The sequence below is a fragment of the Mobula birostris genome, chromosome 5, assembly GCF_030028105.1.
Source record: "Mobula birostris isolate sMobBir1 chromosome 5, sMobBir1.hap1, whole genome shotgun sequence".
Lineage (NCBI taxonomy): Eukaryota > Metazoa > Chordata > Chondrichthyes > Myliobatiformes > Myliobatidae > Mobula > Mobula birostris.
This window is the reverse complement of record NC_092374.1, coordinates 169,144,683-169,170,665: the sequence shown is the minus strand read 5'-3', so window position 1 is coordinate 169,170,665 and position 25,983 is coordinate 169,144,683. Positions and strand designations below refer to the sequence as shown.

At 46.4% G+C, this 25,983-nt stretch overlaps 1 protein-coding gene across 7 annotated transcripts in view; it reads left to right on the top strand.

Annotated features, from left to right (window-relative positions):
• The window catches only part of LOC140198021 (dedicator of cytokinesis protein 9-like), a 352,664-nt gene that overhangs the window by 255,413 nt on the left and 71,268 nt on the right, over nucleotides 1–25,983 (top strand). For all 7 annotated transcript variants that reach the window (XM_072258835.1, XM_072258830.1, XM_072258833.1 and 4 more), the window contains exons 28-34: nucleotides 1,274–1,420; nucleotides 1,563–1,646; nucleotides 2,900–3,011; nucleotides 14,983–15,161; nucleotides 16,788–16,904; nucleotides 20,732–20,855; nucleotides 21,871–22,004. In XM_072258835.1, the coding sequence (XP_072114936.1) occupies nucleotides 1,274–1,420; nucleotides 1,563–1,646; nucleotides 2,900–3,011; nucleotides 14,983–15,161; nucleotides 16,788–16,904; nucleotides 20,732–20,855; nucleotides 21,871–22,004 (897 nt within the window). The remainder of the gene's footprint in view (nucleotides 1–1,273; nucleotides 1,421–1,562; nucleotides 1,647–2,899; nucleotides 3,012–14,982; nucleotides 15,162–16,787; nucleotides 16,905–20,731; nucleotides 20,856–21,870; nucleotides 22,005–25,983) is intronic.

Sequence of the window (25,983 nt, the reverse complement as noted above, 5' to 3'; positions counted from 1 at the left end):
AGCTTGATCGAGCTGTACAGTATAAGATTTTGAGAGGAATAGACAGAGTGGAATTTCGGCACCTTTTTCCTCGGGCAATACCAGAGGACATGCTTTTAGAGTGATTGGAGAACAGGTTAGGGGAAATATCAGAGGTTGTTAACTTTTACACAGAGAGTGGAAGGTGCCAGAAACACGCTGCCACAGATGGTAGTAGAGGCTAATGCAATAGGGACATCAAAGAGACTCTTAGGCTCATGGATGAAAGAAAAATAGAGGTTTCTGTAGGAGGGAAAGGTTTGATGGTGGGGAATGTTTATGTAAGTCAGTTTGTGTAAGTGTGGAATGAGCTGCCAGTGGAAAAATTATAACATTTAAGAGCAGTTTGGATAGGTACGTGAATGAGAGAGCTATGAAGGGCTATGGTGCAATGGAGCTAGATGGGATGGGGCATAAAAACAAGTGGGTACAGAATAGCCTTGATGGGCTGAAGGGCCCATTTCTGTGGTCCGGGGCTATATGACTGTGATCCTGGCACAACATCTTGGGCCAACGTAATGCTCCACTGTACCGTGTCCTAAATAGCACACAGCAAGATTCCACAAATGTCAACAAGAATACAGTCAAAAAATCTGCTTTGGTCCTATTGAAGCATAAATATTAACCTAAGGCTTCCTTGCTCCCCTTTGGATGGTGCAGCGAGGTCCTTCAAGGAACCGTCAGGGACTTTGAAGGACCTGCGTGCTTCAGGGAGAGAAGTGTGACCGATTCCTAAATGCCGTCTGAATTGGCCAGAAAGCTACTCAGCTCAATGGTAGTTAGTGAAGAATGATGTATGTCAGCCTTGCCAGAAGTGCTGAGCCTGAACAATACACATATTAAACTAAGGTTACGAACTGCGTCATACCACGCCCAGCCTAACTACAACTTGCCTGTAACCTGGTAAAGTATTTCAAAGAGCATTGTGGGAGAGTCATAAAACAAAATTGCGAGTCTCTCAGGGAGGGATCCTGTCACCCAAAGCTTGAGGAATATCTTGAAGGAAAGAGAGATGGGGGGGGGGGGGGGCGGAGGGGTAATTTATTGAGGGAATTCCAGAGCTTGGGAGCCCAAGGAGTTGAAGACACGGCCACTGGTGACGGACAATTAAAGATGAGGTTGATCAAGAGTCCAGAAAACCAGAAGTTGTAGGTCTGGAGATCACAGTGATCAGGAGGTACTGGAAGTTTGTGAATAAGGGAGAGGCTTTGCAATGCAAGTAGCGGTTACTGACTTTATGTTCTGATTTATCTAGTTATTCCGGAACCAGCGATTCCCTGCCTCTTACCAGCACACAGTGGAGACGCTCGTTAACCTGTTAATGCCGCACATCACTCAGAAGTATAAAGACAAATTGGAAGAGGCTCGAAACGCAAACCACAGCCTTGCTGTCTTTATTAAGGTTAGAACCACCTTAGCTTCTCCCTCAAATCCAATGTTATGCGAAGCAAATGTTACCCAAAGTATATCAGCCTCTGTAGAAACAATCTAAGCACAACTTTCCGTCCTGGAATTAATTTTCCTTTTTGTCTATTTCCTTGCAGAGGTGCTTCTCATTGATGGACAGAGGATTTGTTTTCAAGCAAATCAACAATTACATGAAATGGTTCAGCCCAGGGAACCCAAAGGTAGCTCCGATTTCTTATGCTGTTATTCTTAGCTCATTCTCCAGTAGCAAAAAACTGAAAATGCCAGAAACACGCAGCAGGTCAGGCAGCATCAGTGATGAGAGAAGTGGAGTCAGCATCTGGACTGGTGACCTTTCAGTCATAGAGTTATGCAGAACAGAAACAGGCCCTTCAGCCCAACTCAACACTGCTGACCTAGGTGTCTTTCTGAGCTAGTCCCATTTGGCCCGTAAACCTTTCTAATCAATGTCCATGTCCAACTGTCTTCTAAACGTTTTACTTGTATCTGATCTGCCACTTTCTCTGTCAGCTCTTTTTATATACCCACCACCCTCTGTGTGGAAAACGTTGTCTCTCATGTTCCCCTTTCAATCTTCCCCCCTCACCTTTAACCCCCTTGTTTTAGACTCCTCTATCCTTTCCCTCATGAACAGAGCAAACACAAAAAGAGAAATAATGTATGAGATCATGAAAAGGCAACGTAACTTCATTGGACATGTGATTAGGAAAGAGGAGTTAGAATGTATTAAGTATATCTATGCACAGGTGCAATGAAAATCTTACTTGCAGCATCACCATAGGTACAGAACAATTTAACATTTGCAAATAAAACAAAGTGTTCAAAATTATGCATGAAAGAAAACAATTAGAACAAAACGTGTCCATTGTAGTGCAAAGTGGTCATAGGATTGCACAGGTGGCTGAATGTTGCCTCATATGAGATAGAATCTGGGGGAGCTGATGGGAACGAGTGGAGAATTAAAATGGAATTAGTGTAACTGGGTGGATGACAGTTTAGATCTGATGGGCTGAAGGGCCTGTTTCTGTGCTGTGTTACTCTGGGTTGACACTATGAGTTCAATTAGCAGACATTGCATTCAGCACCAACATTAGAGGAAATATTTCAACTACGCCATATCATGATTGCATAATTCTGAAATATTAAACACATTTTTAATTTTAAAAAAAATATGCGCCAGTTTCCCCTCCCACATTGAGCCCCCTCGTTATAGGCTCCTCTACCCTTTTACCTCAGTTTGCATGATTAGTCAGAGATTAATTTAGAAATTTATATAGTGGTATAAATCTTGGTCCTCTGTTGTACGTGGGATGGGGCTGAAATGCCGAAGCTGAGATTGAGCAGCCCAAACTCAGCTTCTCAGTGGTAGAGCCGCTACCTCCCTGTACCAGAGACCTGAGTACAGCACACACCTTCATCTTCCCGGCTGTCTGAATGTACTGTTCTATTTCAGACACTCTTTGAGCTGAAGTTTGAATTTCTTCGGGTAATTTGCAACCACGAACACTTCATTCCCCTCAACTTGCCTATGCCTTTTGGGAAAGGCAGGGTTCAGAGATACCAAGGTAATTCTTCTCAGTCTCTTGTGAATTGCTGTGGATTGCTGATTGTCACTGAACTGTTGAGCTTTAATTTTTAACTTCCATTTGACAATTTTTAAAATATATTGCTTCTTGCAAACAATTGCTTCATTCTTTTTGTGGTTTTTCTCTACTTTATTCTTTATTAATCAGCATTTCTTTCGCCAAGTGTGGAGTCATGTTCTGCCTCTGTAGGTAGGTTTGGCATATTGTGCTTGCTTATTACTTAACCTCTGCACCTTTGCCAGGTCACTAATTACACACTCAACTCTCTCCTCTGGATGGTTTATTTTGAATTTGCAGTTTTATTTCCATTGACACTGAAAATATAAATCATAAAAAAATCCAAACATGACTTTAATAATAAATTGCAGTCTTAATTACTGATCTGTGTATGACTCAGCAAATCAATAGCGGTATCCCATTTATTTTATTGCCCCAGAGAGCTAGCAGATTTAAGCATATGTTTGGCCAATACTTCATCATTGAAACTTTGCCTTTTCACAATAATTCACGTATTCTATTTTTCTCAAAGCTGAGGGGGAATGGAACTATTTAGAGAGGGTGGGGAAGAAGGCCCTTGGTACGATAAGCTATAGGAGCAGAATTAGGCCATTTGGCCCATCATGTCTTTTCCGTCATTTCATCATGGCTGATCCATTTTCCTTCTTGGCCCCAATCTCTTGCCTTCTCCCCTGGTTTGTATGATTCTGGACTCCAGTGAAAATGCTCCAACAAGCCATGCCTCCTAGTTGTAGAAGCTGTTGGGTCTGAATACTCAGTACCAGCCTTGCTAGATGTGTTCAAGTCATGTCAATGAATAAAATATTAAAAATGAATGATGCATATTAATAAGCAGGTCCTGGGTTAGAAGTATGAAGTAGGGAGGTTTTCATAAACTTATACTAAACTTGTTCTTCCTCAATAAAGGAGAAAGGCAGCAGAAAGGAAATTATAGACCAGTTAACCTGATCTCAGTGGTTGGGAAGATGTTAAGGATGAGGTTATGGAGTACCTGGTGATACAGGACAAGATAGGACAAAGTTGGCATGGTTTCCTTAAGGGAAAGTCTGGCCTGATGAACCTGTTGGAATTCTTTGAGGAGATTACAAGCAGGATAGATAAAGGGGGTGTAGTAGATGTTATATATTTGGACTTTCAGAAGGCTTTTGACAAGGTGCCACACCTGAGGCTGCATATACCAAGTTAAGAGCCCATAGTATTACAGGAAAGTTTCTGGCATGGCTAGAGCACTGGCTGATTGGTAGGAGGCAGCGAGTGGGAATAAAAAGATCCTTTTCTGGTTGGCTGCCAGTGACTAGTGGTGTTTCGCAGTAGTTGGTGTTGAGACCTCTTTTTATGCTGTATATCAATGATTCAGATGATGGAATAGATGGCTTTGTTGCCAAGTTTGCAAATGATATGAAGATTGGTGGAGGGACAGATAGTGTTGAGGAAACAGGTAGGATGCAGAAGGGCAGACAGATTAGGAGAATGGGCAAGAAAGTGGTAAATGAAATACAATGTTGGAAAATGCATGGTCATGCACTTTGGTAGTAGAAATAAATTTTGTAAATGGGTAGAAAATCCAGAAATCTGAGAAACAAAGGGACCTTGGAGTCCTTGTGCAGAACACCCCAAAGGTTAACTTGCAGGTAGAGTTGATGGTGAAGAAGGTAAATGCAGTGTTAGCATTCATTTCAAGAGGTTTAGAATACAAGAGCAAGGATGTGACGCTGAGGCTTTATAAGGCACTGGTAAGGCCTCACCTTGAGTATTGTGAACGGTTGGGGGTCCTCATCTAAGAAAAGATGTGCTGGATTTAGAGAGGTTTCAGTGGAGGTTCACAAGGATGATTCCGGGAATGAAAGGGTTATCATCCGTGGAATGTTGGTAGCTGTGGGTCTGTAGTCGCTAGAATTCAGAAGAATGAGGGGGGATCTCCTTGAAACCTTTCGAATGTTGAAAGGCCTAAACAGAGTGGATGTGGAAAGGATGTTTCCCATGGCAGAGGAGTGTAGGACAAGAAGGCACAGACTCAGGATAGAGGGGCGTCCATTTAAAACAGATGCGAAGAAATTTCTTTAGTCATAAATTGTGGAACTTATTACCACAGGCAGCTGTGTAGGCCAGGTCGTAAGGTACAACTTGATAGGTTCTTGATTAGACACAGCATCAAAGGTTATGAGGAGAAAGCTGAGGAATGGGGCTGAGCAGGGGAAAAGAAAAGGACCAGCTATGATTGAATGGTGGACCAGACCTGATGGGCCAAATGGCCTAATTCTGCTCTCATGGTGTTATGGTCTAAACCATGACTGAACTGCAGCTGGAATATTGAGCACGGTTTTGAATGCAATGTGGCAACATTGGAGGAAGGAGAAGTTTCTCAAGGACAATACCAGGTGTGGAAGCTTCTTTCGGAGAAGATTGAATGGGGTGAAGTACTTTGGGAGAGGTGAGCTGGTTTGGAGAGGACAGAGGGAGAGAAAACTCAAAGATTCAAAGTATGTTATTTTCAAAGTATATAGGCAGAATACAACTCTGAGATTTATCCTCGTGGAAAATATCAAATGCCCAATGTGCAAAAAAAGAACTAATTGCGCAAACAGCAAAAAGCGAGCGCACACAACACATAGAATATCAAACATCAAACCAGGAGTCTGGTCGTATTCTGTTCAGTTCAGTTCATGTTCCTCGATAAATGAAAACAAAGCCAATGGCAACCAATAGTAAGATGTTCACTCATTAATTCAAATAAGAAATTCGGTAGAAACCAATCTGCACAAAGATTGGGAAGGAGGTGAAATGAGAGACTTTGGGAAGTAGCAAAGATAGAATTGAAAGAATCACAGAAAGATGCACAGAGCCATGCAGCATTGAAACATGGTGCATGCCAAGTGAGATGCCCCATCTGAGCGAGTCCCATTTGCCTCTGTTTGGTCAATAACCTTAATTTTTTAATCCATGTTTCTGTCCAACTTTCTTTCAAAAGTTGTTGAAGATTGTTAGGAGGGAGGCCATTCAGTGGTTGGGTTTGTGCTGGCTCTGTGTAAGGGACCCTCACACATCTGCCCTCTCCCTAGAACCCTATCAGGTAGTTAACCAGCTTCCATTTGTTCACCAAGATTAGACGGCCTCCATTATTCCTTCAGGGATAGGCTGTGTAAACGTGGAAGGGGATGAAGGGCTGTGTTGTTGCTTCAGGCAGGACAGACTTGGGTGAACAGAGGATGGACAACCTGTTCCCCTGCCCCAATCCACCCCAAGTGTAAATAATGTACTTTGCAATTTTAATTTGTGTTCATAGTTATTTTTCACCAATTTAATGAGAGTTGGACTATTGTGAGAAGGTTGAGCCATATTTGACAAAGAACATTTGGATCCAATTGGAGTGAATGAACTTGGCTTAAACTCTAACCTTCAGCCAGAGGGGAGGTGAGAGGGTGTGAAAGGAGCCTCCTGGCCTACGGAGAATGAATGATTATTCATTTGGTTTTATAGTAACAGAATCACACGTGTGTTCGATGTGTGTTTTTATTCTGTGACCATAACCTTTTCATCCCAAAGAGCATTTTCAGCATCATCGTATTTACCATTTTATTTGTAAATTGGCACTGTTTCCCCAGTTGCTTCTGGGCACCTTGGGGGAAAAAAAAGCACTGCGATCTGGGGTCCTGCTGATGTTACAGCCTGTGACGTTTGGATTTTCCAGGTCTTTTGCTTCCTAATTCAGCAAATCCTGGGGGACAGAAGGCTTAAAGATTGGGTCTGACCTCCAAAAACTCCGCTCTTGCGCCCCTGCCATTGTTCACACAGCATGTTCATCACCGCGATGCCCCGACTTCACACTCCATATTGGGATTGAACTCGGGTCTCTGGAGCTGTGAGGCAGCGGCTTTACCCGTCATTGTGAGGGAGTTCTCGGTTCAGACGGGCACCTTTGCCCCTTTCCGCCGCACCTCTGGATGTGGGACCAGGCCGTGACTTTCAGCCCATTGTGTTGGGGGAGAGGTGGGATGCCCAACGCTGGTTGGAGGTGTGAGGACAGATGGGAGGCTGGCTTTCTATGTCCAGGGCTGTGTACCTCTTCCTTTGTTTATGCCTCTTGCCTGGTTCCACTGACTGACCGTTATCAAAGTATTGGACTGGGAGCAGGCCACTCTCCCTCGTGTGCCTGCCCCACCAATCCTGGCTGATCTGCCTGAGGTCTCATTCCCCCGCCCGTCCCTTCAAGGTCTAGGACTTCCCCAGCTTTCAAACATTGATCTGCTTTCTTAGACACCTCTGCTGATCAAGCCCTCCTCCCCCCATCTCCCTTGGGTGTGGGGTAGGGTGCCCAAAGGGTCACTACCTTGGACATTGGAAGGACGGGGCAGGTGCGTTTACATGGGCAGTTGCGATGGACCATTTGGGGAATGGCTCAGGACCACACGCTGTTCCTGCTTATGGCAGTGCAATCTCCTCGCATGCTGAATGGCTGCTCAGTTTAATTGACCTCTCGTGACCCAGAGCACCCTGATCCTTTCGCCTCCCATCTGCTGAGCTGGGTGACACAGCGCTGGCTTTCTGTGCCCAGGGCTGTGTACCTTTCCTTTGTTTATGCCTCTTGCATGCTGTTCTAGATGGGTAAAGGCATTAACCGTTGAATTCCAAGGCTGTGAAATCTTCAGGAAAGGTTGTCACACGCACCCAGGAAGTCCGATTTAAAATCAGCATCATCCGGATCCATGAGTCAACACTCGGGAACGAAGAGCAGAGTGAAATGGATTTCAAATTCGTGAAGGGAGTAAAATCAGAAGTTTTGCTAACGGCATGGGCAATGGACGAGGGGGAAATGGATCACAAAGTGGTTCCACATCCTTCCTCGACCTGGGATTGACCTCGTGAAGCCAAAAGGTCACGTGTTGCTGAGAAAGCTCTCTTTGTGATCCATTTCCCCCTTGTCCATTGCCCATCCCATTTGCAAAACTCCTGATTTTACTCCTTTCAGAAATTTGAAGTCCGTTTCACCACACCGTTCATCTGCGGTGACGCGGTTCACTCTGCTCCTGGTTCCCGGGTATTGACTCGTGGATCCGGATGATGCTGATTTTAAATCGGACCTCCTGGGTGCGTGTGACAGCCTCTCCTGAAGATTTCACAGCCTTGGAATTCAACTGCTAATGCTTTTAACTGCGTGAGGCTGGCGATGATGGGGTAGACCTACACCAGCTCTCTGACAGTCATCTCAGCCCACTCTTCCATTTGTCCTGCACTTCAGTGGTCAGCCCTGGGTAATCCCAAAACCACCTGGTCCACATGGCTTGCATGGGAGCTTGCTGTGCACAAGCTGGGTGCTGCCCTTCCTGTGAAGCAACAGCGCCTGCATTTCGATGGCTGCAATGTATTCTGGTTCGTTCTGATACCTCAAAATGCACAAGACGTGACCAAGGTCCACACAAGTCGTGCAGACACCCACGCTGTTTTAATTCCCTTGCTTGGAATTGAGCACTAAATCCTGGTTTGCTTTCACAATGGCCTTGTTATTTTCAGTATGGGTTTCTCATAGCTTGCTTATCTTGCTTTAGCTTAGAAGAATTTCACCTTGCAATTAGCTTTGAATACCTTTGCATTATTTTTTAAACAAAGATGTGGCTTCTGAAACCAAGGCGGTTGCATACTGGAGCTTCAATGGTGATATAAGCAGATTAGTTGACCCAAAGCAGCATTAAAAGTCCTGTTTCCCTTCATGCTGGCACTATAGTTTGACTTGTTAAATCCTGGCATGATTTCTCCCCCCTGTGTATGGTGATAGAAGTGCACCGTGCCGTAACTTGGCAGCAACGCCGTTGCAAGATGCCAGACTTCCCTCAAGGATCTGAGTGAAAGATCTCAAGTGAATTGTTTCATTGTGTTGGGAGCTGTGGCTTTGTAAGAACTGACTCTACGAGTAGATTCATGGGGTTGCTTTCTTGCTGAGCTCCAGTGGCAAACTGAGAGAGACACGTCTTCTCCGTAAGAAAACGATAGGATTGTTTGCGACGCTGTCAGCGGCGAGGTTGGCAGAATGGGGAAATGCTCTCATGTCGCAACATTTGCCAAGATAAATTTCTTTTCCCCTCTCCATGAACGGGGAGGCGTGACTAGGATTGTATAAAAAAGCTGGAGCACTGTGTGCAGTTGGAGGGGGACAGGGAATCAGAGGAGAGGCTTCAGCCCCCTTCCTGATGAAAGGACGTAGCCCAGAATGGGCGCTGTTCATTCCTGTCCGCTGAGTCCCTCCAGCATTTTGTGTGTGCGTTGCTCTGGATTTCCAGCATCTGGAGAATCTTGTGCTGATAGGAAAGAGCTTGCCCGCTGAGTGGAGGGGTTAGTAGCTGGCAGAGGAATGGGTCCAGGTTGGAGTTGGTTGACAGGGAGAGCTGGAGGGGAGTTGAGAAAGCAATATTGGGGTCTAGAACTCGGGGATGGAAGGAAGGGACAGACATTGAATGAATACCATGATCTGTAGGCTGCACTGAGAACTGGGAAAGCCAATTGTGGCAAACTGGCCTGAGAGGCTTCCTTCTGTGCGGCAAATCTCAACGTCTGTTGCAATTGAGGGATCCGCCTTTTTTTACTCCTTTCTGAGATGTGGATATCTCCCGCAAGGTCGATGGTTGCGGCCTCTATTCCTCCCATGTCTCCAGGGGGCAGGAGCATAAGAAATAGGAGCAGGAGTAGGCCATCTGGCCCATCGAGCCTGCCCCACCATTCAATAAGATCATGGCTGATCTGTCCGTAAACTCAGCTCCATCTACCTGCCTTTTCCCCATAACCCTTAATTCCCCTACTATGTAAAAATCTATCTAACTGTATCTTAAATATGTTTAGTGAAGAAGCCTCAACTGCTTCCCTGGGCAGAGAATTCCACAGATTCACCACTCTGTGGGAAAAACAATTTCTCCTCATCTCCATCCTAAATCTTCTCCCCTGAATCTTGAGGCAATGTCCCCTAGTTCTAGTCTCACCTACCAATGGAAACAACTTTTCTACTTCTATCTTAGCTATCCCTTTCAAAATTTTCTATGTTTCTATAAGATCCCCTCTCATTCTTCTGAGCTCCAGAGAGTATAGTCCCAGGCATCTCAATCTCTCCTCATAGGTTAACCCCTTCATCCCTGGAATCACACTGGTGAACCTCCTCTGCACTGCCTCCAAAGCCAGTATATCCTTCCTCAAGTATGGAGACTAGAACCGCACACAGTACTCCAGGTGTGGCCTCACCAGTACCCTATACAGTTGTGGCATGACCTCCCTGCTCTTGAATTCAATCCCTCTAGCGATGAAGGCCATCATTCCATTTGCCTTCTTAATAACCTGTTGTATCTGCAAGCCAACTTTTTGCGATACATGCACAAGCACTCCCAAGTCCCTCTGCACAACATCATGCTGCAATCTTTCACCATTTAAATAATAATCTGCTCTTCTATTATTCCTTCCAAAGTAGATGATCTCGCATTTACCAACATTGCATTCCACCTGCCAGACCTTGGCCCACTCACTTAACCTATCTATAATCCCTCCACAGACTCTCCACATCTTCTGTACCATTTGCTTTTCCACTCAGTTTAGTGTCATCAGCAAATTTTGCTACGCTACACTCAGTCCCCTCTTCCAAATCATCAACGTAAATGGTAAACAGCTGCGGGCCCAGCACCAACCCCTGCAGCACCCCACTCACCACTGACTGCCAACCGGAGAAACACCCATTTATACCAACTCCCTGCCTTCTATTGGTTAACCAATCCACTATTCATGCCAATACACTTCCTCCGACTCCATGCATCCAGATCTTACTTATAAGTCTTTTGTGTGGCACCTTATCCAAGGCCTTCTGGAAATCCAAGTATACGACATCCACCTGTTCCCCTCTACCCACTGCACTCATTATGTCCTCAAAGAATTCCAGTTAGTTTGTCAAACAGGACCTGCCCTTTCTGAGTCCATGCTGCGTCTGTCTAATGGAACCACTCCTTTCTAAATGTTTCGCTATTTCTTCCTTAATGACAGCTTCCAGCATTTTCCCCACTAAAGTTAAGCTAACTGGCCTATAGTTGCCCATCTTTTGCCTACATCCTTTTTTAAAAAGTGGCATGACATTTGCTGTCACCCAGTCCGCCAGGACCTGCCCAGAGTCTGGAGAATTTTGGTAAATGATTACCAATGCATCTACTATAACGTCAGCCAATTCCCTCGGCACCCTGGGATGCATCCCATCAGGACCAGGGGACTTATCTACCCTCAGGCCCTCTAGTTTGCCCATCACTATCTCTTTAGTGACAGTGATTTTATCCAACTACAAGAGCAAGCCAACTACCTGGGCTGTACCAGGTAGCAAGGGCAAACTTCCTCCCCAAAATAGAATCAAGGAACCAAAAGGGTTTTTCCCTGGTAATGACAGCCTCTCTCTCCACATCCCCCCAGTTCCAGTGTTTTCCAGCTTCCTTTCAAAGGTTCCTGTGGGATTGGCTCCCACCGCTCATTCAGGTACAGTGTTCCTGATCCCTGCAGTTTGCCGCATTCAAACACTCCTCCCACCTCGCCTCTGCCGACCTCCTTCCCTTTGCGTCCTGTTTGCCCCTGCAGTTTCCCACATACTTAGTCCATCCAAAGCCTTTGAGTGATAGTTTATCCTTTTTAACATTGTCACCGGGAGAGGTAAAATTCCTAGTTCCATATCATAAAATCTAATACCGTTCCAGATCCAGATTAAATACAGAAATAAAGTTTGAAGTTCAAAGTAAATTTGTCATCAAAGTACATGTATGTCACCGTATACAACCCTGAGATTCATTTTATTGCGGGCAGTCACAGTAAATACAAGCAACGTAATAGAATTTATTTATTTTGATACAGAGCGGACCAGGCCCCTATTAACCCTTCAAGCTTCACTGCCCAGCTGCCCCGATTTAACCCTAGCCTAATCACAGGATCGTTTACAATGACCAGTTAACCTGCCAGCCAGTGGAACCCCACGCTGTCACGGGGAGAAGCCCCATTTCATGATGGATCTGCACAGCCCCTGCCTGTTGCTCATGACCTTCACCTGCCCCTCTGCCCTCCCTACCCGTACTCAGTGACTCTGCTTCCGCTACCTACGGGAGGGAGAGTGTTCCAAAGGCTCGCCGCCCGCGGAGGGGAAAGATTTGCTTTGTCTTTGCCTCAAGTGGCAAACCCTTTATTCTTAATGTTGAGCTCTCGTTGGAAGTTCTCCCAGCCAGTGGACTCTTCACTACCGGAGAAACAAGGCAGATGCTGGAATCGGGAGCAATGCACAAAGGGCATGAGGAACTCAGTGAGTCGGGCAGCATCCGTGGAGATGGAGGGATGGTCAGTGTTCTGCATCAGGTCTGAGTGTGCAAGGGGAAAGAGCTAGTGTCAGGTGGTCTAAACACAGAACTTAGACTATCAATTCTCCACAACCTCCCCCCCCCCCCCCCGCCCCATAGATGCTGTCTGCCCCTCCAAGTATTCCTCCAGCTGGTTGGGAATTTTGTTTTTTGCTGCCACTCCTCGCCCAACAGGCAAGACCCCCTCAGGGCCTATAGTCAGGAATATAGTGAAAATAGATTCAGCCTGTACACTCTGGAGAAGGATTAGTGAGCTACTGGGAAAGGTGGGAATGTGTGGAGTTGTGGGGGAGAGCAGCTGGGAAGGTGGAGCTGGTGGGATATCACAGGCCCGCTGGACTGAATGGCTGTCTCCAGTATCGGCTGACCTTCCCTCACCCACCCAGAAGGCATACCTTTGAAACCCTGCCCTCCCTCATTCCTTCGCCTTTCCGGGTAAGGAGCAGGATTGGGTGATTTAGTGCTTGGCCTCAAAGCCAAAGGCTTGTGGGGAGGGTGGAGGGATGATGCGCTGCTTGACGGCAATGCTATTTCCAAGAACACAGATCCCGGTTGAATGAGGCGGGAACGGGCTGGGACATAGCTCCTGAAACCCGACAAGGAGTGGAAAGTTTAAAAACGCAAACACAAGAAAATCTGCAGATGCTGGAAATTCAAGCAACACACACAAAAAATGCTGGTGAACACAGCAGGCCAGGCAGCATCTATAGGAAGAGGTACAGTTGACATTTCGGGCCAAGACCCTTCGTCAGGACTAACTGAAAGAAGAGATAGTAAGAGGTTTGAAAGTGGGAGGGGGAGGGAGATCCGAAATGATAGGAGAAGACAGGAGGTGGAGGGATGGAGCCAAGAGCTGGAAAGTTGATTGGCAAAAGGGATATGAGGCTGGAGAAGGGAGAGGATCATTGGACGGGGGACCTAGGGAGAAAGAAAGGGAGAGGGGACCAGGGTGTGTCTATTGTCTATTGATCAGAAATGATAGGAAAAGACAGGAGGGGGAGGAATAGAGCTAAGAGCTGGGACGGGAGGCCTAGGGAGAAAGAAAGGGGGAGGGGAGTACCAGAGGAAGATGGAGAGCAGGCAAGGAGTTATAGTGAGAAGGACAGAAGGAGAAAAAAGAGAGAGAGAAGGGGGGGATAAATAAATAAATAAGGGATGGGGTAAGAAGGGGAGGAGGGGCATTAACAGAAGTTAGAGAAGTTAATGTTCATGCCATCAGGTTGGAGGCTACCCAGACGGAATACAAGGTATTGTTCCTCCAACCTGAGTGTGGCTTCATCTTGACAAAGGGGATGTCTTCCTCCACCATCAACTCTGCTCTCAACCATCTCTCTCCCATTTCACACACATCTGCTCTCACTCCATCCTCCTGTCACCCCACTAGGAATAGGGTTTCCCTTGTCCTCACCTACCAACCCACCAGCCTTCGGGCCCAGCATATAATTCTCCGTAACTTCCACTACCTCCAACGGGATCCCACCACTAAGCACACCTTTCCCTCACCCCCCCCCCTCTCTGCGTTCCGCAGAGATCGCTCCCTACGCGACTCCCTTGTCGATTCCTCCCCCCCACCCCTTCCCACCGATCTCCCTCCCGGCACTTATCCTTGTAAGTGGAACAAGTGCTACACATGCCCTTACACTTCCTCCCTTAACACCATTCAGGGCCCCAGACAGTCTTTCCAGGTGAGGCGACACTTCACCTGTGAGTCAGCTGGGGTGATATACTGCGTCCGGTGCTCCCGGTACGGCCTTCTATATATTAGTGAGACCCTACACAGGCTGGGAGACCGTTTCGTTGAACACCTACGCTCTGTCCGCCAGAGAAAGCAGGATCTCCCAGTGGCCACACATTTTAATTCCATGTCCCATTTCCATTCTGATATGCCTATCCACGGCCTCCTGTACTGTCAAGATGAAGCCACACTCAGGTTGGAGGAACAACACCTTATATTCCGTATGTGTAGCCTCCAACCTGATGGCATGAACATTGACTTCTCTAACTTCTGTTAATGCCCCTCTTCCCCTTCATACCCATCCCTTATTTATTTATTTATTTATTTCCCCTTTCTGTCTCTCTTTTTCTCTCTCTGTCCTTCTCACTGTAACTCCTTGCCTGCTCTCCATTTTCCCCTGGTGCTCCCCTCCCCCTTTCTCTCAGGCCTCCCGTCCCATGATCCTTCCCCCTTCTCCAGCCTCGTATCCCTTTTGCCAATCAACTGTCCAGCTCTTGGCTCCATCCCTCCCCCTCCTGTCTTCTCCTATCATTTTGGATCTCCCCCTCCCCCTCCCACTTTTCTAGCTCTTACTAGCTCTTCTTTCAGTTAGTCCTGACGAAGGGTCTCGGCCGGAAACGTCAACTGTACCTCTTTCTAGAGATGCTGCCTGGCCTGCTGCGTTCACCAGCATTTTGTGTGTGTTGAAGGAGTAGAGAGGCCAGGACGTGCGGTGTGATGCACCATGTTTGATTGATTCGAATCAATAACCCAGAGCATGCATTTTGTAATGGAGGGCAATCCTCCATTCCACCACACACAGGCAGAATCAGGTCTGTCACTGTTTAACCCTCTGTCTGTGAACTTTCAGACTTGCAGTTTGACTTCACCTTGACGGACGACTTCTGCAAAAACCACTTCCTGGTTGGACTCCTCCTGAGGGAGGTCGGCAGCGCCCTACAGGAATACAGAGACGTGCGTCAGATGGCCATCAGTGTGCTGAAGAGCTTGATGATTAAGCACACCTTCGATGACCGATACATGAGTAAGGTGTGCAGAGTTCCAATCGATGTCTTACGACTTTTCTGGTGAGGGGGATGGAATGAGGTTTTGCCACCTCAGGGCACTGATAAAAATGTTACATGGAAAATTTCCATGGTTGTTAGGTAAGAGGTGTAGGGCAGAGGGCTGCAGAGACCAAGTGACATTCAATGCTGCAGGCTTCCCTGAATCCAGGATGAATCTGAGGTTGTGTTTTTAAAGATGGCTGCTTCTGCTGGAAGGCATCACCTGTCCATGCAGAGTGTTGGGTTTGATTTAGTGTTGTTCCACAGCTCAATGTCACCCCCTGGTGGAATGGTTTAATACTGCAGCTGTTTTAAAATCCACGGTGAGCAGAATGATCACGCTGACTTACTTGGCTGGGATGGAAGAACGTGCCCCCATCTTCTGCCTGCTGGCCATGTAAAGCCAAGAGCTGGTTCACCACACCCCACAGGAATCACCAAATGTCCCCATTTAATTGGAATTATTGTTGTCACTTGTCAAGTGAAAAGCTTGTCTTGCATGCTTCACAGAGAACAATTCATTACATAGTGCATTTGAGGCAGAACAAAGTAAAACAGTAACAGAATGTACAATAAAGTCCATAAGAGATAGGAGCAAAATTAGGCCACTTGGCCCATGGAGTCTGTTCCACAACTAAAGTGCAACTGCTACAGAGAAAGTACTGTGCAGACAGACAGTAAGGTGCAAGATCATAACAAGGTAGATTGTGAATCCATCTTATTGTACAAGGAAACCCATTTAATAGTCTTAAAACTATCCTTGAACCTGGTGGTATGTTATTTCAGGCTTTTGTATATTCTGCCCGATGGAGCATGGGGGAGAGAGAAGTTGTAGGCTGGATGGGGTCTCTGATTATGCCGGCTGCTTTACTGAGGCAACGAGAAGAGTTCATGGAGGGAAGGTCGGTGTCCGTGATGAGCTGAGCTGTGTCCATAGCTCTCTGCAGTTCCTTGCAGTCACTGGCAGAGCAGTTGCCTTTCCAAGATGTAATGCATCTGGATAGGATGCTTTCTATGGTACACTGATAAAAACCTGGAAGGGTCGATGGGGCCGTACCACATTTCTTTAACCCTTGGAGGAAGTTGAGGTGCTGGTGAATTTTGTTGACTGGCTCTACTGTATGTGGTTGGACCAGGGCAGGTCATTGGTGATGCTCACTCACTTGCACTGTGGAACTTAGTGTAAGATCACAGTCTTCTGGAACTGTTAAGTCTGCCAAAACATTGAGACAAACAATCCTTTGTCACACACAGAACTGTCTTAATGGTGCACCAGATAGTGGTGAATCCATGGAATTCATTGCTGTGGAGGCCAAGTCAGTGGGTTTACTTGAAGCGAAGGTTGATAGGTTGTCGATTAAAGGCTACAGGGAGCAGACAGGAAAATGGGTGGAGACGGAAAATAGATTCAGCCATGATCGAAAGCAAACTTGTTGGGCCAATTGGCCTAATTCTGCTCCAATGTCTTATGGAAGTTCCCCTGTGATGTTTGCAAACCAGGGTGTAAATGTTGTAGAGTGATTTTATTGTGTGCTATGTGTGCACCACGATTGCAGGTACTACTGACTTAACCAATAGATTGCTGACTGGAAAATCCATCTCCCCACAGGGCCAGCAAGCCAGGATTGCCACGTTGTACTTGCCACTGTTTGGGCTTCTCCTGGACAACGTCCAACGTATAAACGTCAAAGACTGCTCACCGTTCCCGATCAACCAGCCCAGCAATGTGAGTAGTGTCTTTTACCTGTTAGTGTTCACAGTCAGGAGATAACTTTGCAGCCTGAAGCTCCTAAGTCTGGCTTCAGTCTCATGTGGAGTGGTACAGCTTGGTAATCCTTCAACGCATTGCTTGTGAACGGAACAATAAAATCAATGGTCATGAATTGGTTAGGAAGTGAAGCTGGGCGGCTGAGAGGGAGCATTATGGGAATAACAATCATCATTCAATTTTACAAGGATGTTGCCTGGATTGGGGAGCATGCCTTATGAGAATAGGTTGAGTGAACTTGGCCTTTCTCCTTGGAGCGACAGAGGATGAGAGGTGACCTGACAGAGGTGTATAAGATGATGAGAGGCATTGATCGTGTGGATAGCCAGAGACTTTTTCCCAGGGCTGAGATGCCTAAAACGAAGGGGCATAGTTTTAAGGTGCTTGGAAATAGGTACAGAGGGGATGTCAGGTAAGTTTTTCACACAAAGAGTGGTAGGTGCATGGAGAGGGCTGCCAGTGATGGTGGTGGAGGGGGATACAATAGGGTCTTTTAAGAGACTCTTAGATAGGTACATGGAGCTTAGAAACATAGAGGCAGTTTCTAGAGTAGGTTACATGGTCAGCACAACATTGTGGGCCGAAGGGCCTGTAATGTGCTATAGATTTCTATGTTCTATCAATCAATTACATTTAATATCGTTAATGGAAAAGGAGAAAGTGAAGCAGGAGTGGACTTTCTCAGCTAAAGTAAACCCAGTTTCACAAGCCTGAGGTTTGATTCACTTAAAATTTGTTGAAAAATTCTGCTTAAAGATATGCACAGTGAAATATTCGAAGAAGCAGTAACGGGGGTTCACATGAAATATATTTCTACAAATGGTGATGGGACACCCGACCTCTGATCCATTGGCATTGAGGAATTAATGGGCTGGCATAAGATTAGAAAAAGTAATAATTATTGCCAGATATCAAAGTCTTGATGCTGCAGAAAGCTGTCTGAAAGTGCAGGAGTAAGAACACAGTAACTATGAAATTATAAAGATAAAGGAAGTTATTGAGAGGAAATGAGCAAAACTCAGGTTCATCTGTACAAAGCACAAGAAGATGCACAGAATCTCATTAGTTGCTGTGCTGATTATTGCTATTTCCTTAAAAAAAACAAGGATGTAATGCTGAGGCTTTATAAAGCATCGGTGAGGCCTCATTTGGAGTATTGTGAGCAGTTTTGGGCCCCGTATCTAAGAAAGGATGTGCTGGTATTGGAGCGGGTTCAGTGGAAGTTCATAAAAATGATTGTAGGATTGAAAGGCTTGTCATGTGAAGAGAGTTTGATGACTCTGGGCCTGTACTCACTGGAATTCTGAAGAATGAGGGGTGACCTCTTTGAAACCTATCGAATGTTCAAAGACCTTGATAGAGTAGATGTGGAGAGCATGTTTCCTATGGTGGGTGGAGTCTAAGACCAGAGAGGACAGCCTCAGAAGAGAGGGGCATCCTTTTAGAGTGGAAATGAGGAGGAATTTCTTGAGCCAGAGGGTGGTGAATCTGTGGAACTTAAGGCAAAGGTTGATAGATTCTTGACTGGTCAGGGCATGGATGGATAAGGGGAAAAGGCAGGAGACTGGGGCTGAGAGGGAAAAAAGATCGGCCATGATGAAATGGCAGAGCAGACTCAATGGGCCAAATGGCCTAATTCTGCTCCTATGTCTTGTGGTCTTATGGTATAATTACCCACTGAGAAAGTTCAAGTGAGCCCTTGACCTTGTCATTGTGACGAAGCTGCTCCCACAGAGCTGTTGAGGAGAGAGTACCAGGATTCAGAGCCAACAATGATGAAGGAGTCATTGATCTGGTTCTAAGTCAGGATGGTGTAAACCTGAAGGTGCTGGTGTTCCCCTGTGCCTGCTGTCCCCGTCCTTCTGGGTGGGAGAGGTGTTAAGTTTGGAAGGTGGAGTTTCCATATGGACAATTCAGAGTACCTCATTTACAAAGTCAGAATCAGAATCGGGTTTATTGTCACTGGCATGTGTCGTGAAATTTTTTAACAGCAGCAACAGTTCAATGCAATACATAATATAGAAGAAGAAGAAAAACTAAAAAATAAATAAGTAAATCAATTACAGTATATGTATAATGAATAGATTAAAAATCATGCAGAAACAAAAATAATATATATCAAAAAAGTGAAGTAGTGTCCAAGGGTTCAATATCCATTCAGGAATCGGATGGCAGAGGGAAAGAAACTGTTTCTGAAACAGTGCGAAAAGGGCCTGCCCTGGGTGCTGTGGGTCCTTAATAATGGACGCTGCCTTTCTGAGACACTGCTCCTTGGAGATGTCCTGGGTACTTTGTAGGGTAGTACCCAAGATGGAGCTGACTAAATTCACGACCCTCTGCAGCTTCTTTCGGTCCTGTGCAGAAGCCCCTCCATACTAGACAGTGATGCAGCCTGTCAGAATGTTCTCCAAGGTACATCTGTAGAAGTTTTTGAGTGTTTTTGTTGACATACCAAATCTCTTCAAACTCCTAATGAAGTATAGCCGCTGTCTTGCCTTCTTTATAACTGCATCGATATGTTGGGACCAGGTTAGGTCCTCAGAGACCTTGACACCCAGGAACTTGAAGCTGCTTACTATCTCCACTTCTGATCGCTCTATGAGGATTGGTATGTGCTCCTTCGTCTTACCCTTCTTGAAGTCCACAATCAGTTCTTTCGTCTTACTGATGTTGAGTGCCAGGTTGTTGCTGCGACACCACCCCACTAGTTGGCATATCTCACTCCTGCATGCCCTCTCATCACCACCCGAGATTCTACCAACAATGGTTGTATCATCAGCAAATTTATTGATGGTATTTGAGCTATGTCTAGCCACACAGCCATGGATATAGAGAGAGTAGAGCAGTGGGCTAAGCACACACCCCTGAGGTGCACCAGTGTTGATCCTCAGCGAGGAGGAGATGTTATCACCAATCCGCACAGATTGTGGTCTTCCGGTTTTGGAAGTCGAGGGTCCAATTGCAGAGGGAGTCCCCTTAACATGATAAAATGTTCCAAGAAGGTCGAGAAAAGTTGACTCCGAGCCATGTTATGAGATTTTAGGGCAAAAGACCTAAAGCTTGATCAAAGAGGAGAGTTTCAGAAAGGTCTGAAAGACAGCTAGAGATGTTAGGAGAATAGTGTTTGGGATGAAATCTCTTGAAGTTTAGTCTGTTTGGTAACTGAAGGTTGCAGTTTGTGTCTGTAGAGCTTGAGAGAAGTGGGTGACCTAAATTTTTTTTAAGGTTCTATCTCCCTGGGTCCCCTGCTCCTTCCCTTTCCCCTATGATCTGCTCTCCTCTCATGTCAGATTCTTTCTTCTCCAGCCCTTGACCTTTCCCACCCACCCGGCCTCACCTTTCAGCTTCAAATTAGCCTCCTTCCCTTCCCCCCACCTTTTTATTCTGGCATTCTTCCCCCTTCCTTCTCAGTCCTAAAGAAGGGTCTCATCCCGAAAAACCGACATTTATTCATTTCCATCGATACTGCCTGACCTGTTGAGTTACTCCATCATTTTGTATGTGCTGGTTCTATCTCTGATTAACTTCTGGAGTCACCTGTTTGGCTTCACCGAGTTTGGATTACTGACGGATAAAATTGAATTGGGACTGAAAATGCTCAGCTGGTTGATCAGCGTCTGTGGGGAAAGGAATGGTGATAAGGATGCTGTTTGATATTCATCCATTGGAGCTGGGGGAAGGTAGGGAGAGCTCCTGGTTTTTACAGATGGACAGGGAAAGGTGGAAAGAGGGGAGGAAAGGGTACAGGGAGAGAAGAGATGAGCTAATCTTGTTTTTCCATCCAGGGGAGGAAGGAAGATCCTCTGCACATCTTACAGACAGGGGCAGGCACCACCACACCTCAGAGGTCTGGAAACTCACTGGATAGCAGCATCCACAGGGATGTTTTCGGAGTCATTTCCGGTACAGGTAAGGAGCAGATACAAGGGTCTTTACCCTGAAACATTGAACCTGTTTCTCTCCCTCCACAGATGCTGCCTGACCTACCGAGTCTTTCCAGCATTTTCTGTTTTGCTTCAGGTTTCCAGCTTTGGCAGTTTGTTTTATTTCAGTGCTTGAGAGCAGAGTGACCTGTGGAGCGGATTAACACTGCATCACCACACTCAAGTCCTTGTGGGGGTTGGTGGGGGGGGTCGAACTCCAAATTCGGGGTCTGAATGTTGTGAATTCAAAGTCTGAGGCGTCAAAATCCAGGGGAGACTTTCAGTCTTTCAGTGAAGTAGTGGGGGTGCGGGGGGTGCTTTGGGATAAGAATTTAGACCAAAATCTCTTCTACCCCTCTGGGATCCTTTGCACTGGGAATACTTCCCTGCTTTTCTTCAGAGTTCAATGCATGAACTTCAACCAACTTCGCACAAACATCATTTGCATGATAGTTTATTGGAGCTTACTGTGCATAATTTGGCAACAGTGGAGATTCATGGGATCAGAGGGTAGGAGCAGAATTAGGCCGTTAGGCCTGTCGTCTGCTCTGCCTTTCAATCATGTCTAATTTTTTTTCAAACCCATTCTCCCGCTCTCTCTCCGTAGCCCTAAACCCCCACATCAACCAAGAACTACTGATCTTTGCCTTAAATGCATCCAATGACTTGGCTTCCACTGCCCTCAGGGGCAACAAAATCAAGCAATTCACCACTGTCGGGCTGAAAAAAAATTCCTCCTCATCTTCATTAGTAAGGGATGTTGCTTTACTCTGAGGCTGTGTCCTCGGATTCTAGATTCTCCACTGATAGAAACTCATCTTGATGTCCACTCTGCCCATGCCTTTCTGTATCCAGTAGGTTTCAGTAAAATTCTCCCCCCATCCTTCCGAACTCCAGGGAGTACAGGCCCAGAGGTATCTAACGGTCCTCATTCATTAAAGGTTTAGTTCCTGGGATCATTCTTGCAGACCAAGTAGTGTGAGTTTTGTATCCATCCACAGCTTCTCCACATGGGTCCTCTACCCCGTCCATCAATGCTGTGAGACATGCTGACTCCAGGGGCTCCCTGATAAGCACAGACTCTGGCACCAGTCTTCCTGAACGAAACGCAGAGAAGAGCAACTCCCTGGATAAGGTAATTTCTCTCTTACAAGTAATGGCAAACTTCAGTGTTTCCAAGTGGTATGGTAGCTTAACAGTTGTGCAATGTTTTACAGCACTGGTGACCCAAGTTTAGTTCTGCCTCTGTAAGGAGTTTGTACATTCTCCCTGTGACTGCGTGGTTTTCCTTTGGGTTCTCCAGTTCCCTCCCACGTTCTAAAGATCTGTGGGTTAGTAAGATGTGGACGTGCTATATTGGTGCCAGAAATCCAGCAACACTTGCAGCCTGCCTCTTGCACATCTTCAGACTGTGTTGGTTGTTGCCGCATTTCACTGTATGTTTCGTTCTTTCCATGTTCGTGTGATTGATAAAGCTAATCTTTAAGGTCTTTAATCTTTAGCGATTAAGCTTTTCGACAGGACCCATCTGTTGGTTGTGTTGTGTCCCACCAATTGGCCCAGAGTTTGCTGGTGCTTAGCATCTCCCAGCAGTCTCTGCAGTGGTTTGCCTTTCGATTTAGTGGTTTTGCCAGATCTTAGACGGCATGGAATTTGCAGCAGAGGTCCTTGGCCAATGTCTCCTTCACCCAGGAGATTTCAGGATCACGATCGGAGCGGAGGCTCGCTGAACTGGGCTCACACTGGGAATTGACAGGTCAGGTTGAGACGTACCAAGGGAGCCTGGTTCATTTCGGAACCTGACACTCAGAGAATCTCCGTGAACAATTGAGCATGAAGGAATGCAGCCCCACATCTGTAACCGTTCACGGTCAGAGCAGGAACCACTTCCGCATCGTTGTGCTGCTCAGTACCAGCCTAACCCTTCCCAGCACACTGAAAGGGGCGCAGCAGACAATCTGCTGGAGGAACTCAGCAGGCCAAGCAGCATCTATGGGAGGAAGGGAACTGTCGACATTTTGGGTCTAAAAACACCTTGGTTTCTTCAACAACGCACAAAAGTGATTTCCCCTCCTCCTGTCCCTACCCTCTCTATCTGTCCATCACCCACACACTTCTCTCACCAGTTCCCCACCCACGTCCTCCCTTTATTCCATGCTCCTCTGTCCTCTCTTATCAAATTCCATCTTCGTCAGCACTTCATCACTTCCACCTATCACCTCCCAGCTTCTAACGTTATTCCCTCTCTTCCATCACCCACCAGCCCGTGCTCCACCACTTTCCCCCACCTCTTTATACTGGTTACCTCCCCTCTTTCCAGTCCAGCTGAAGGGTCTCGACTGTCCTTTTCCCTCCACAGATGCTCCCCGACCCATTGAGTTCCTCCAGCCCCTGTGGGCGTTGCTTCTTATTTCCGTTAGCTGCAGTCTCTTCTCCAGTCGATCTTGTGTTGCCCCAGGTTTCCAGCTTCTGCTGTCTCAAAGCTTAAGCGGGTGATTGATGAAGTGACTGTTGTGGCGGAAAGGCTTGCACCTCATCCACCGCGGCTGACACTCGTGACCGCACTAAAGCCTGTCCGTTTACGTTGGTCTTGCCCGACTTTCATTTTGAACCTGACCACGTCACCTTCTTCCTTGTACTAACAGAGAGAGAGGCTTGTCAGGAGGCACTCCGCTTTGGCTAAGCAGACTAACCAGGAGGCTGAGGAAAGTTCAAAGTCGGCACGGAGGAACTGTGTTACCATGGATTTTTCTGTTTTGTCCGTCCCAGCCCTTCCGGAGAGAATTCTGCATGCTGCCCTGTCTCTCCCACTCCTTGAAGTACTTAACTCTTGTATATTGGATGCTCTGAGTGAAATAAACTGTTAGTAGCAACTCCAACCAGTTTGTGACTTTAGAAGGTGCCTGATGTGACAATTGCCGTATTATAGGTTGTGAATCTCAAATACACTGTCTCCATAACGTCCTTCCCTTATGAAACTTAATTATTTACTTAAGCCTCTCACTGGGGTCCAGTTTCCTCCTGCAGCATCTCACCGGAGTCCTCTGTCCTGGCCCATTCTGCTGGGTCACAGAAGGTTTATCAGCCCTGTGGCTTCCACGGGCTAGTAGCTTCCATCACATGACTTCATACATCTTCTAGATGAAGGCCCTTCCTTTCGCAGGGATGAGGCCTTTGGAGTTTCTGTAGCTCTGTGTTTTTATAGAATTGTGTTGCTCGCCGCATGCCCTGCCCAACCCAACTCTTTCCGTAGCCAGGCTTGGAGTTCCTTGAAATAATGTTGTGGGTTATTTTCAGCCATTTAAAACCAAATCATTAGAATGTAAAGCAGTACAGTTCCTGACAGGCCATTTGGCCTAAAATGTTGTAGCAATCTTCATGCCAATTTATACTAAATGTCTCCTCCTATCCCTGCATTCCCTTCCTACTCGTGCATCTATCACCAAGCCTTCTAAACTCCCAACTTCCACCACTACCCTCGGTAATCTACTCCAGACACTCCGTATATATATAAAAAAAAAAAGTGCCCCTCACATCAGCATTACCCCCTTGAGATGCACTGAACAGACCCCCCCCCCCCCCGCACCCAACTCCCGGTCAGGTCAGCTCATTCAGTCACTGAGGTGGAGTTGGTAAGAACAGTTCTTGCATCACTGTTAATCATTGTCTTGCTTTGTCGTGTGGCCTTTGGCGCTCGGTGCAGGAGATGGGTGTGAGCGTGGCTGTGCAATCACGTTAATTATAAGTTCTCCCAGCACATCACGTCAGTGGTAAAAACTCAGCCTGGTACCATCGTGTTGTACAGCTAAGGACTGAAATCAGTGAGGGATGGGCTGATGCTTAGCTGATCCTCAGTGATAATTCTAATGGTTAGAAGTATTTTATCCTCCATTTATCCTGACTAAAGGAGGATGTAGAATGGTAGAGCACACTGCCGTTCAGCGTCACAGTTTCACATTACCCAATGAAATCTGTGCTGAGTGGAACTCCAGCTCCTACAGCGTTGGGAGCACCTTCACCACCTGCATTGCAGTTGATCAAGGTGACAGCTCACCCCATCTCCACAAGGGTAATGGGGTGGCGTGGGGAATGGGCCATAAATCTCGTGTTGCAGGAATGGTCAGATTTCCCCAAGAGAATTCCACTTTGGAAGCCACACTTTGGTCTTGGCTCATCGATGCCTACTCCAATGCAATTCTAACCTTGTTGTCACATTCTATCGAGCCTGCTCTGCCATTCAATAAGATCATGGCTGATCTGGCCATGGACTCATCTCCACTTCCCTGCCTTTTCCCCATAACCCTTAATTCCCCTACTGTGCAAAACTTTATCCAACCTTGTCTTAAATATATTTACTAAGGTAGCCTCCACTCCTCCACCAATTCACCTCTCTCTGAGAAAAGCAGTTCCTCTTCATCTTTGTCCCAAATCTACTCCCCCAAATCTTGAGGCTATGCCCCCTAGTTCTAGTCCCACCCATCAGTGGAAACAACTTTCCTGCCTCTATCTTATCTATCCCTTTCATAATTTTATATGTTTCCATAGGATCTCCTCTCATTCTTTGGAATTCCAGGAAGCACAATCCCAGGCGACTGAATCTCTCCTCGTAGTTTAATCCCCTTCGTCTCTGGAATCAACCTAGTGAACCTCCTCTGCATCACCTCCAAAGCCAGTATATCCTTCTTCAAGTAAGGAGAACAGAACTACACGCAATACTCCAGATGCGGCTCACCAGTACCCTGTACAGTTGCAGCATAACCTCCCTGCTCTTAAATTCAATCCCTCGAGCAATGAAGGCCAGCATCCCATTTGCCTTCTTGATAGCCCGCTGCACTGCAAACCAACCTTTTGTAATTCATGCACAAGCACTCCCAAGTCCCTCTGCACAGCAGCATGCTGCAATATTTCACCATTTAAACCTGCTCTTCCATTTTTCCTTCCAAAGTGGATGACCTCACATTTACCAACATTGTACTCCATCTGCCAGACCCTTGCCCACTCACTTAAATTATCTGTATCTCTCTTCCACCTTTGACCCCACGTGCCTTCTGTTCCCTTCCAGTTCTAAACTTTTGATCATCCTCTAAATTCAAAGTTCTACCACTGGTGACTGC